The 13,474-nt window shown below is 38.8% G+C and overlaps 1 protein-coding gene across 1 annotated transcript; it reads right to left on the reverse strand.

Annotated features, from left to right (window-relative positions):
* Positions 1-1,341: 1,341 nt before the first annotated feature.
* LOC140721530 (uncharacterized) lies at positions 1,342-13,173 on the reverse strand. The gene is made up of 2 exons (XM_073036344.1): positions 12,824-13,173; positions 1,342-6,672 (listed from the first exon to the last, which is right to left on the reverse strand). The coding sequence occupies exons 1-2, from the start codon at positions 13,171-13,173 to the stop codon at positions 5,229-5,231; spliced, it is 1,794 nt and encodes a 597-aa protein (XP_072892445.1). The 3' UTR covers positions 1,342-5,228.
* Positions 13,174-13,474: the final 301 nt, after the last annotated feature.

Consider the following 13,474-nt stretch of genomic DNA (forward strand, 5'->3'; position numbering starts at 1 on the left):
TGCTTTCCACAGAAATGACAACAATTCAGTTTCCTTCTGAGGTTCCAGAGCAGAAGCTCAGTCTGTCTAATATTTCCACACAATTAAAATGGGAAATTTGTTTATTATCATCATGTACTGAGCTACAGTGGAAATCTTGCCTGACGTACCATCCACACAGACAGATATATTACAACAGTACATTGAGCTGATATACGACAAAACACTCACTGTAACAAAGCATTATGGCTGCAGAGAAAGTGCAGTGCAGATTGACATATGGTGCAGGGTCACATCGAGTTACATTGTGAGGTTGAGTCCATTTTATCATTCATTTGGCTTGTAACTTCAGACAGGAAGCCATCCTTTAGCCTGGTGTTACGCGCTTTAAGGCTTTTGTATCTCTTCCCCGATGGGGGAGCGGGTTTGCAGCAAGAATGTCCGGGTAATGAGGTTCTTTGAGTACATGGCCTGCTTTTCCAAGGGAGGGGAAGTGTAGGAAGAGTCCATGGAGTGGAGGCTTGTTTCTCTGATGTTCTCTGCTCTCCAAAGTTCTCTGCAGTTCCTTGCAGTCATGGGCAGAGCAGTAGCCATACAAAGGCGTGAAGTATCGACAAGGAGCTCAGAGACCTCGGCCTTCACCCTGCCTTCTGTAGCTGGATCCTGGACTTCCTGTCAGATCGCCGGCAGGTGGTAAGAGTGGGCTCCATCTCCTCTGTCTCTCTGACCCTCAGCACACATACCCCACAGGGTTGTCACTTTGGCCCCCTCCTTTACTCTCTGTGCACCCATGACTTCTGTTGCCACCCACAGCTCCAATCTGCTAATTAAATTTTGCTGACAGCACTACATTGATTGGCCTAATCTCAAATACTGATAACAATCAATCAAATGCCTTCTGACAAGGCTCAGTCCAAATAAACTTTTCACCCTTCTTCAGGAGATTAGTCAGAGGCAGAGCGATAGCAGCAAAGTTCTTACAGAACTTACGGTAACATCCATCCATTCCCAGAAACCTTCTAAGAGCCTTCTTAGCAGTCAGAATAAGAACTTGAGAAATTGCCTGGACTTTTGCCTGAACAGGAGCCAACGTGCTTTGACCTACAACATAGCCAAGACAGGTCACACTGGCATTTTCACACTTAGCCAAGTTAACTGTAAGGTTGTCCTAGGAAAGCCTGTCAAATAGCTTTTCTACTGCAGAGATATGCTCTTCCCAAGTGCCACTCCCCTGTAACTAAGTCATCAATATAGGTATCTGTGTGTTCTAACCCTCGAATTACAAAATCAATCATTCTCTGGGATGTTACTGGAGTATTTTTCCTTCCAAAAGGCAAAACATTGTATTCATACAACCCAGATGGTGTCACAAACGCAGAAATTTCTCTACCTCTGTCCGTCAATGGAACACACCAATGCCCTTTCAACAAATCAATCTTTGTAAGAAATTGGGTTTTCCAGCCTCATCGATGCAATCATCCACTCTAGGGATAGAATAGGCATCTGTTTTTGTTACTGCATTTACCTTTCTATATTCAGTGCAAAATCTAACACTACCATCAGGTTTGGGCACAATAATGCAGGGTGACTCCAATCTCATTTTGAAGGCCAAATAATACCATTCTCCAGCATATACTCAATTCCCTGGTCAGCCAGTTTACACTTTTCTACGTTCATGCTATATGGGTGTTGTTTAATCAGTTTGGCTTGACCAACATCTACATCATGTACTGCGACCGTGGTTTGCTTGGGGACATCGGGAAATAAATCTTTAAACTTCAGAATTAATTCCTTCAGCTGTGGATGTTGCTTTGGCTGCAGATGAGACAACTTGTTAGCAATGTTTTCTGGAACAACCGAGTTCATTAGCCTAACTGGGACCATGTTTGGCTTGTGAAAAGTCTCAGACGAGTCAATTGTTTCATTCTCAGGGTTGCCAGTTTCATTTGTTTTGACAACAACACACACAGATGGTACCTGCTTGTCAAAACAGGCTTTATCATATTTATGTGTACCACCTGTGTTAGTTCAAGTCAGTTGGGTGTTTTAATAACATAATTCACATCATTAATTTGGGAGACTATGTCATACGAATTTCGCCTGAAGTGGATTCGTCAACATAAGACAAGCACCTTATCTCCCACCTGGTATTTTCTTTCGCGAGCCCTGTTATCAAACCAACACTTCATTTTGTTTTGAGAAATCTTTAAGTTTTGTCTCGCTAGACTACTAGCTTGGTGTAGTTTATTTTTGAACTTCAAAACATAGTCTAACGAGTTAACATGTACATCCCCATCAATCCACCGTTCCTTTTAACAAGGTCAAAGGTCCTTCTGTGACCAAATACAAGTTCACATGGAGTAAAGCCCAGTGATTCCTGTACTGACTCTCTTTCTGTGGACAAAAGCAAATGTATTCCTTCATCTGGACAAAAGCAAATGTATTCCTTCATCCCAGTCTTTTCCATTTTCAACACAATATGTCTTAATCATTGTTTTGAGGGTAGAATGAAATCTTTCTAAAGCCCCTTGTGATTCTGTATGGTACGGAGATGATGCAATTTGTTTTGCTCCCAGTTCAGAAACTACCTGCTGGAATAATCCAGATGTAAAATTACATCCTCGATCAGACTGGATTTCTTTAGGCAATTCGAATAAACTGAAAATTTTGGTAAGAGCCTTCGCCACAGTTTTAGCTTTAATATTTCTGAGAGGTATTGCCTCTGGGAATCTGGATGCAGTACACATAATAGTTAGCAGATACTGATGGCCAGCTTTAGTCTTTGGCAATGGGCCAACACAATCCACTATAACTTTGGAAAAGGGTTCACCGAATGCAGGTACAGGCCACTGGGGTGAGCTCATTAGGTTTACCCACAACTTGACAAGTGCCTTTTGGAAACTCTTATTCAGGGTAAACATAACTTTATGAGTTAAAGCAAACTGATCTGCTAATCCAGCAGATTCCTGCATAGTGGCAGCATCATTTCCATCTAAATATGACTTTATGTCATAAGGGACGCACCCTCTGAATTCTTCAATTAAAACCAACTCTTTCAAGCTGTTAAAATCATCATTTACATGTTCAGATGTGCACCAGCGGTCAATGCACACAAATTTCTCATAAGCAAATTCCGTATGTCTGGTTCACAGATTTCTTCAAATTTCTAAACTTTTGCCTGTCTGCTTCTGGGACCAACTCGTAAGCTTTGAGCACAGCCTGGTTCACTATGTCATAATGTGTGGCGCGTGGCCATGTGGTTAAGGTGTTGAACTAGCGATCTGAAAGTCATAAGTTCGAGCCTCAGCTGAGGCAGCGTGTGTGTCCTTGAGCAAAGCACTGAACCACACACTGCTCCTGCACATTTATAGCCCAGTGGCGATGATTGGGGCAGCATAAATAAATAAATAATAAGCTGCTTCAGCAACTGTCAAAGCACAATAGGCTTGCTAAGCCTTCCCCTTAATTACACTTTGTAAGAGAATTTTCTTTCTGCTTTTCTGCCTCTCCAGCCTGAAACTGCCTCTGCCTTTCCAGAGCCTCCCATCTTTAATTTTTCTAACTTGTACTGGAGCTCAAGCTCACGAGGTTTACTTTCAGGAAACACCTCCAGCTCCTCCACTTTAAACACACCCTCAGATACATAATGTTCAGCTATTATCCTCTGCATCTGTGCCCTCCTCATTGTCAATTTCACCTTAGCAAGTATTAACGTTTTAGCAATACTCAATCCTTCTGGTGTCCTCTAATGCCTGAGAGGTTCACATTTCCAGATATCTATCAACATCCATTGCTGCTGATTTTCCACACACAAATAAATCAAAAGGGATTTCCCCAATGAAATCGATATTAAATCAATCCTTAAATTTGTTCATATCCCAGACGCAGGACCCATTTTCTTACAAACCGTAATGCTTTAGAAACGAACCAGCAGCAACAGACTACTCCCAGTGGCCACACATTTTAATTCCATGTCCTATTCCCATTCTGATATGTCTACCCATGGCCTCCTCTACTGTCAAAATTAATCCAAACTCAGGTTGGAGGAACAACACCTTATATACCAGCTGGGTAGCCTCCAACCTGATGGGATGAACATTGACTTCACCAACTTCCGTTAATGCCCCTCTTCCCCTTCTTACCCCATCACTGACATACTTAATTGTTTGCCTGTTTTCCATGTCTCTCTGGTGCTTCCCCCCCACCTTTCTTTCTCCCGAGGCCTCCTGTCCGATGATCCTTTCCCATCTCCAGCTCTGTATCACTTTCGCCAATCACCTTTCCAGCTCTTAGCTTCATCCCACCCACTCCAGTCTTCTCCTATCATTTCGCATTTCCCCCTCCCCGCATTACATTCAAATCTCTTAGTATCTTTCCTTTCAGTTAGTCCTGACGAAGGGTCTCAGCCTGAAACGTTGACAGTTCTTCTCCTTATTGATACTGCCTGGCCTGCTATGTTCCACCAGCATTTTGTGTGTGTTGTTTGAATTTCCAGCATCTGCAGATTTCCTCGTGAGTGTTATGTGTATAAATATAACTCCCAAACTATTGAGCTCGGGGGAAACAAGGCTTGGAGTCTTGAGATGGTAAAGTATGAAAGTTCAGTTCAACCACAGAATAGGTGATGAGAGAGAGATATTTGTAATCCAGGGTAAATGTCGAGAGAAGGCAATTATGTCGTATTCCACAGGTTCCATGGTGGTAAAATGAGACCAACAGTCGCTGTAGAGTTTATCTGTCATCCTTCCAAATCCACATACTAATTATCACCCGAAGTGACTTGTCATAATTGGTATCATCTTAATGAATTACCACACCACAGCCAGGCAATGGTTAACACATAAGTGGTCTCCAGAGGATACCCCAAATCAGATCCACTCCTATGGGTCAAATGAGGTGACAACCACACATTCGATGTACGGTGAATCGATAATTAGCCCACCCTTGTGGGCAAAGGAAAGTTCCAAACAATGACCCTTGGTCACTAGTTCCCTGGTTTCGATTCTTCCATTTTTCCTCCTTCGTCTCCGTTTGACTCTGAGTGTCTGTGTCCTCGGTTAAAACTAAACAAGCTGCACATGATGTAAACAAGCTGCAAGTCAGACTGATTCACCTTCTTAATCTCTCTCTCTTAAAATGACAATCCACAGCAAACAAAACCTAGGGATTCATAACAATGGCCACTCCCCATTGTGTGCTGACAGGTGTGCCAGTAGGTGGGATGACTGAGTGAATCCTTTCCCACATTCTCAGCAGGTGAACGGCCTCTCTCTAGTGTGAACTCGCTGGTGTCTCCGTAGGGTGAATGACTGAGTGAATCCCTTCCCACAGACTGAGCAGGTGAACGGCCTCTCCCCAGTATGAACTCGCTGATGTACCAGTAGGGTAGATGACTGAGTGAATCCCTTCCCACAGAATGAGCAGGTGAACGGCTTCTCCCCAGTGTGAACTCGCTGATGTACCAGTAGGGTAGATGACTGAGTGAATCCTTTCCCACAGACTGAGCAGGTGAACGGCCTCTGCCCAGTGTGAACTCGCTGATGTACCAATAGGGTAGATGACTGAGTGAATCCTTTCCCACAGACTGAGCAGGTGAATGGCTTCTCCCCAATGTGAACTCGCTGGTGTCTCTGTAGGGTGGATGAGTGAGGGAATCTCTTCCCACATTCTGAGCAGGTGAATGCTTTCTCCCCAGTGTGAACTCGCTGGTGACTCTGTAGTTGGGATAAATGAGTGAATCTCTTCCCACAGACTGAGCAGGTGAACGGCCTCTCCCCAGTGTGAACTCGCAGGTGATTCTGTAGGTGGGATGTATGAGTGAATCCCTTCCCACAGACTGAGCAGGTGAATGGCTTCTCCCCAGTGTAAACTTGCTGGTGTCTCTGTAGGTTAGCTAACCGAGTGAATCCCTTCCCACAGACTGAGCAAGTGAACGGCCTCTCCCCAGTGTGAACTTGCTGATGACTCTGTAGGTGAGATGAATGAGTGAATCGCTTCCCACAGACTGAGCAGGTGAACGGCCTCTCCCCAGTGTGAACTCGCTGATGACTCTTTAGGGCGGAAGAGTCAGCGTATCTCTTCCCACATTCTGAGCAGGTGAATGGCTTCTCCCCAGTGTGAACTCGCTGATGTCTCTGTAGGCTGGATAAATTAGTGAATCTTTTCCCACAGACTGAGCAGGTGAACGGCTTCTCCCCAGTGTGATCTCGCTGATGTCTCTGTAGGCTGGATAAATTAGTGAATCTCTTCCCACAGACTGAGCAGGTGAACGGCTTCTCCCCAGTGTGAACTCGCTGATGTACCAGTAGGGCAGATGACTGAGTGAATCCTTTCCCACAGACTGAGCAGGTGAATAGCTTCTCCCCAGTGTGAACTCGCCGGTGTCTCTGTAGGGTGGATGAGCGAGTGAATCTCTTCCCACATTCTGAGCAGGTGAACGGCTTCTCCCCAGTGTGAACTCGCTGATGTACCAGTAGGGCAGATGACTGAGTGAATCCTTTCCCACAGACTGAGCAGGTGAATAGCTTCTCCCCAGTGTGAACTCGCCGGTGTCTCTGTAGGGTGGATGAGCGAGTGAATCTCTTCCCACAGACTGAGCAGGTGAATGCTTTCTCCCCAGTGTGAACTCGCTGGTGACTCTGTAGGTGGGATAACTGAGTGAATCCCTTTCCACATTCTGAGCAGGTGAATGGCCTCTCCCCAGTGTGAACTCGCTGGTGACTCTGTAGTTGGGATAAATGAGTGAATCCCTTCCCACAGACTGAGCAGGTGAATGGCTTCTCCCCAGTGTGAACCCGCTGGTGAGCCATTAGGTCAGATGACTGAGTGAATCCTTTCCCAGAAATTCAGCGGATGACCAGCCTCTGCCCAGTGTGGTGTGAACTGATTGGTGTGTCCACAGGTGGGAAGACCGACTGAACCCCTTCCCACACACAGAACAGGTGAATGGCCTTGCCCAGTGTGAATTTGCTGATGTACCTTCAATTGTGATAACCGAGTGAATCCATTCCCACTGTCTGAGCAGGTGAAAGGCCTTTCTCCTGTGTAAATTACAGGCGTGCCAGTTGGTCAAATGACCGAGTGAATCCTTCCCCACAGTCTCAGCAGGAGGGATGGTCAATTGGATCCCTTGCTCCACTTCTTAAATATCTCGACAGAGACAACAAAACTGGCGTGCCATGTTTGAGCTTCCTGGAGACAAATTGCTTCTCATTTTTAACCTGTAAAAAGATTTACAAAATCCATCAATGTGTGTAGTTCAACATGTCAGATGAGATCACTTGAGTTGTCAAGGTGTGATCTGGTATCACACTGTTACAGTGAGGTTCTACCCAAGTTGGACAGAGAAATCATCTCCTGACTGGGCAGAGTGCTGGTATCTGGAATGACCATCAAATCCCTGATGCTCTTCCTGTCTCTACAAGAATGGGGCATTTCTGCCGTCTCCTGGCTCAGTTTCACTCTCTCCATTGGTATTATTCCCTGTTCCCACTGAGCTGCATGGGTTCCTCGCCCCACAGTAACTGAAACACTCTCACATAAATAGTTTTTCTTGACGTGCAGCTGGGATCTTCTTTTTATGTATTATTAACTTAAAGTGCCACAGTTTTTTTAAAAAAATATTTAATTGTGTTTTTAAGTAATTACAAGTGTGGAAAAAAATGTATATATCCCTTCCCCCCTCCCCTCTAACTTCCCTATATCAAAAGAAGAGAAAGTTAGAAAGAAAGAAAAAGAAAGTGCCTGGTTGTTGGAAGATCTCCACATGCTCCATGGAGTTCTTAATAACTTTAGTATGTATATTTATTTCTTTCCCCAAGTAACCAATTGTTTCATCTTCAGAGCACCTATATATTTAGTCCTGTCTTTTGTAAATAAGGGCACCAAATTTTCAAAAATTTTTCATATTTATCTCTTAAATTTTAAGTAATTTTCTCTAATGGAATACAGCCATAGATTTCTTTCTTCCAACAATCTATACTTAAATATGTATCCGATTTCCAAGTAACTGCAATAGCCTTTTTGGCTACTGCCAGTGCAATTTTTATGAATTCTTTCTGATATTTATTTAGTTTGAGTTTCGGTTTTATCCCTTCAATATCACCTCATAAAAGTAATATTGGATTATGAGAAAGTTGTATTCTCGTAATTTGTTCCAGTAAAATTCTTAAATTTGTCCAAAAATGTTGAATTTTAGAACAAGACCATGTAGAATGTAAAAATGTACCAGTTTCTTGGTTACATCTGAAACACTGATCAGATAAACTTGGATTTAATTTATTTATTTTTTGTGGTGTAATATATAATTGATGTAGAAAGTTATATTGCACTAATCTTAACCGAACATTTATTGTATTTGTCATACTATCAAGACATATTCTTGACCAATTTGTTTCTTCAATTTTAATATTCAAATCACTTCCCCATTTTTGTCTTGACTTATGGACTCCTTGTTTAATTGCCTGTTTTTGAATCAAATTATACATACAAGATATAATTTTTTTAATATTTCCTTTTTGAATTAAAATTTCTATTTCATTAGATTTCGGCAATAACATTGTTTAACCTAGATTTTCTCTTATATAAGCCCTTAGTTGAAAGTAACAAAATAAAGTGTTACTTGATACTTTATATTTATTCTTTAATTGATCGAATGACATTAATATACCTCCTTCAAAACAATCTCCTATGTATCTAATCCCTTTTTGAAACCAATTATATAAAAGTTGATTGTCCATTGTAAAAGGAATAAGTCTATTTTGAATTAAAGATCTCTTTGCTTATAATGATTTTTTTGTCTCATCATCAACATTTATCTTATTCCATAAATTAATCAAATGTTTTAATATAGAAGCTTCTTTCTTTTCCCGTATCCATTTAGATTCCCATTTATATATAAAATCTTCTGGTACGTTTTCTCCTATTTTATCTAGTTCTATTCTAATACATGCCGGTTTATCTTTCTCAAACAAAGATGCAATAAATCTAAGTTGATTTGCTTTATAATAATTCTTAAAATTTGGAACTTGTAACCCTCCTAGATCAAATTTCCATGTCAATTTTTCCAACAATATTCTTGACATCTTACCTTTCCAGAGAAACCTCCTCACATATTTGTTTAACTCTTGAAAAAACTTCTGGGGTAATTGTATTGGTAATGATTGAAATAAATATTGTAATCTCGGGAATATATTCATTTTTATAGTATTTACTCTACCTACTAATGTTATTGGTAATGCCATCCATTTATCAAGATCTTCCTGAATTTTTTTCAAAAGTGGTGAATAATTTAATTTGTATAAGTTTTTTATATCATTATCAACTCTTATACCTAAATATTTTATACCATTTGCCGGCCATCTAAATTGAGTTATTAATCGACATTGACTATAATCTCCATTAGTAAGAGGTAAAATTTCACTTTCATCCCAATTTACTTTATAACCAGATATTTTCCCATATTCTTCTAATCTATAAGATAATTTACCTAATGAATGTAATGGATCTGTTAAATAAAGTAGAACATCATCAGCAAATAAATTAATCTTATATTCTTCCTGATTAACTCTGAAACCCTTAATATCTGGGTCCATTCTAATTAATTCAGCTAATGGCTCTATTGCCAACACAAACAAAGCAGGTGATAATGGACAACCTTGCCTAGTTGATCTTGTTAACTGAAATGGTGTCGGAATTTGACCATTTGTCACTACTTTAGCTTTGGGATTAGTGTTTAAGGTTTTAATCCATCTTATAAATGATGTTCCTAATCCATATTTTTCCAATACCTTAAATAAAAAATCCCATTCCAATCTAACAAATGCTTTTTCTGCATCTAAAGCAACTGCCACACTCATTTCCTCCCTCTTTTGCGCTAAATGGATTATACTAATTAACCGGGTTACATTATCTGCCGATTGTCTATTTTTGATAAATCCTGTTTGATCCATATGCACTAATTTTGGTAAGCATTTAGATAATCTATTAGATAAGATTTTTGCTATTATTTTATAATCAGTATTTAATAAAGAAATAGGTCATATGATGCTGGTTTTAAAAGGTCTCTATCTTTTTTTGGCAATACTATTAAAACAGCTGTTGAAAAAGATTCTGGAAGTCTATGCGTTCTTTCCGCTTGATGTATTAACTCCATAAAGGGAGAAATTAATAAATCTTTAAACTTTTTATAAAATTCAGGCGGAAAACCATCTTCTCCTGGGGATTTATTACTCTGAAGTGATTCTAGAGCTTCTTCAACCTCCTTCACTGTAAAAGGCATACCTAATCCCTTCTGTTCTTCCATATCTAATTTTGGAAGAGTTATTTGTGCTAAAAATCTTTCTAACTTAACATCATCATTTTTTTGATTCTGATTTATACAACTCAGAATAAAAGTTCTTAAAAGCCTCATTAATTTCTAGAGGCTTATAAGTAACTTTATTCACTTTTGTTCGAATTGCATTTATTGTTTTAGAAACCTGATCTGTTTTTAACTGCCATGCAAGGACCTTATGTGATCTTTCACCTAGTTCATAATATCTCTGTTTAGATCTCATAATTGCTTTTTCTGTTCGATATGTCTGGAGTGTATTATATTTTAACTTCTTATTGATAAGTTGTCTTCGTTTTTCTTCTGTCATATTTCTTTGAGATTCTTTTTCTAATTTTATAATCTCTTTTTCCAATTGATCTATTTCTATCATATATTCCTTCTTAATTTTAGAAGTATAACTTATTATCTGACCTCTCAAATATGCCTTCATTGCTTCCCACAATATAAATTTATCATCAACTGAATGTAAATTTGTATCTAAAAAGAACTAAATCTGTTTTTTCATAAAATCACAAAAATCCTGACGTTTTAGTAAAATTGAGTTAAATCTCCATCTATAAATTGATTCCTCTTTATCTATCATTATCATTGTCATTATTAAAGGAGAGTGATCAGACAATATTCTTGCTTTATATTCCACATTTTTCACTCTATCTTGAATATTTGTTGATAATAAGAAAAAATCTATCCTTGAATATGTTTTATGTCTATTTGAGTAAAATGAATAATCTCTTTCTTTTGGATTGATTCTTCTCCATATATCAATCAAATTTAGGTCTTTCATCAATGATAGAGTTAGTTTTACTACTTTTGATTTTGTAATAGCCTTTATTGATCTATCTAAAGCTGGATCTAGACAAAAATTAAAATCTCCACCTATTAATATTTTATCATGTGCATTAGCCAAATTCAAAAAGACCTCCTGTATAAATTTTACATCGTTTTCATTTGGTGCATAAATATTCATAAGAGTCCATAGTTCTGAAAAAATTTGACAATGTATAATTAAATATCTTCCTGCCGAGTCAATTAATACATTTTGTATTTTAATTGGTAAATTTTTATTAACCAAAATTGCAACTCCTCTCGCCTTTGAGTTAAATGAAGCTGCAATAACATTTCCAACCCAGTCTCTTTTTAATTTCTGATGTTCTATGTCCGTTAAATGAGTTTCTTGTAAGAAAGCTATGTCTATTTTCATTTTTTTAATATATGTTAAAATTATTTTTCTTTTTACTGGTCCATTAAGCCCATTAACATTAAAACTTAAAAAATTCAATAAATTAGTCATTATTTTTAATTATGTTACTCCAATCTATAATAATACCTAATCTTTCAACTTTCATGGTATCCTGGGAAATCTTTTTAGAAGTCTCCATGTTGCTATGTGTGTCCCTACCAATCATCCAGGCAAAAAAGTAAAAGAAAAATAGAGTATAAGGAAAAAAACAAAATACCCCCCTACTAATGTTGTGAAAGAAAAAAAACACAACATTACCCCCCTCTGTTGTACGGGTCATGGCAATCGCCATGATTACACACGTGAATCCCGTAGTAACCGATTCAAAGCTCCCCAGCCCCCCCCCCCCGCAACGTAAAAAGTGTATATATAAGAAAAGGAAAAAAAAAACATATTCTTCTCAATTAACATTTCTAAGATTTTACTTTTCTCCCTTGCATCATCCTTAAATGTCCATCAGTTCCATTCGCTGTCTCTGTCTTCGTCTTTAACCATTACATTTATAAGTCTCTATGTTTAATTAGTGAGTAGATGGAAGTTTTTGTGCGAACACCTCCGCGTCTCGATAATCGGAAAAAAAAATTTTTCCCTCTTCCAGAAAAATTATCAATGTTGCTGGGTGGCGCATTAAAAATTTATAACCTTTTTCCCATAAGACTTTTTTTGCTGAATTAAATTCTTTCTTTCTCTTCAAAAGGTTATAACTTATATCAGGATAAAAAAGAACTGGTTTCTCTGCTATCATCAATGGACCCTTTCTTCTTTTGGCACCTTGGGCAGCCGCCCTCAAAATCTTTTCTTTATCCTGGTATCTTAAACATCTTATCAAAATTGATCGCGGATTTTGCTCATCTTGAGATCTTGGTCTTAAAGCTCTGTGCACCCTTTCAATCTCAATTGAAATTTCTTCCCCCATTTCCAATTTTTCAGGGATCCATTTTTGAAAAAAATTTATTGGGTCTTCTCCTTCAATACCTTCTTTAAGTCCAACAATTTTAATATTGTTACGTCTACTAAAATTTTCAAGTTTATCAATTTTTTCCACGAGTTGTTTTCTTTCTGATGTCCAGGCATTGTTATCAACTTCCATTTCCTTCATTCTTCCATCCATATCTTCCATTTTCATTTCCAAATCTGTAATTTTCTTTTCCATTTTTTCTTGTTTCTTTGTCATATTATCAAACATAGCCTCCATACTCATTATTTATTCTTTAATTATTTTTTGGTTACTTTTAATTACTTTTAATGCATTTAATTTATGCATTATTTGCCTCAAAGTCTTTTGTATATTTTCAGAGGAATTCTCATCTCCATCTTCACCTGATTTATCCAGAGAGTCTGATTCTTTCTCAGAGTCGCTGTCACTTTCAGTTGAAGTCGCTGTTGGGATTTGTAGTTTTTGTTGCTCTCTTTTGCGCATGCTCGCTCCTTTACGCTTGCGCAGTTCTCGTTGATCTTTTCCTTTCGAAATGGCCGATGTTGCCGCAGTTTCCTGTTCTGTTTCGCCAATAGTGTGTTGTACCTGAGTCCGCGGTTCTTCGGTAGAAGTAGGCCTTGATTCTTTTCGAACTTGAGCTGTCTTCGCGGTAGTATTTTTCTTCGTCCTCTGTCTATGAGACATAGCTTAAAACAATCCAGAGTAATTTATAAGTAACCTTATGAAAGTATTGGCTAATTTTTTTTCATTTAAACATTGATTTATTGATTTTTTACGGGAGGGCTGGGTTCCAGCGTCTCGATCCTACGTCATCACGTGACGTCCCCCCCGAATCAGATTTCTTCACTGTACGGAGACCACTGCAAAACCAATTGGAGAATGGAGAAAAAAAATTCCAAAGTAAAAGGCCTCAGCACGGATTCTAAAGAACTTAGGAGAGTGAGATGTGGAAACCTGAGACTCACATATATTAAAGCTTCATAGA

Source organism: Hemitrygon akajei, unplaced genomic scaffold (assembly GCF_048418815.1).
Source record: "Hemitrygon akajei unplaced genomic scaffold, sHemAka1.3 Scf000057, whole genome shotgun sequence".
Lineage (NCBI taxonomy): Eukaryota > Metazoa > Chordata > Chondrichthyes > Myliobatiformes > Dasyatidae > Hemitrygon > Hemitrygon akajei.

Coding starts and splice junctions, on each gene's coding strand:
- LOC140721530 (XM_073036344.1), bottom strand. CDS start 13,173: ATGTCTCATAGACAGAGGACGAAGAAAAATACTACCGCGAAGACAGCT. Junction 6,673..12,823: donor AATATACAAAAGACTTTGAG/GCAAATAATGCA, acceptor CACTGGGGAGAG/GCCATTCACCTGCTCAGAAT.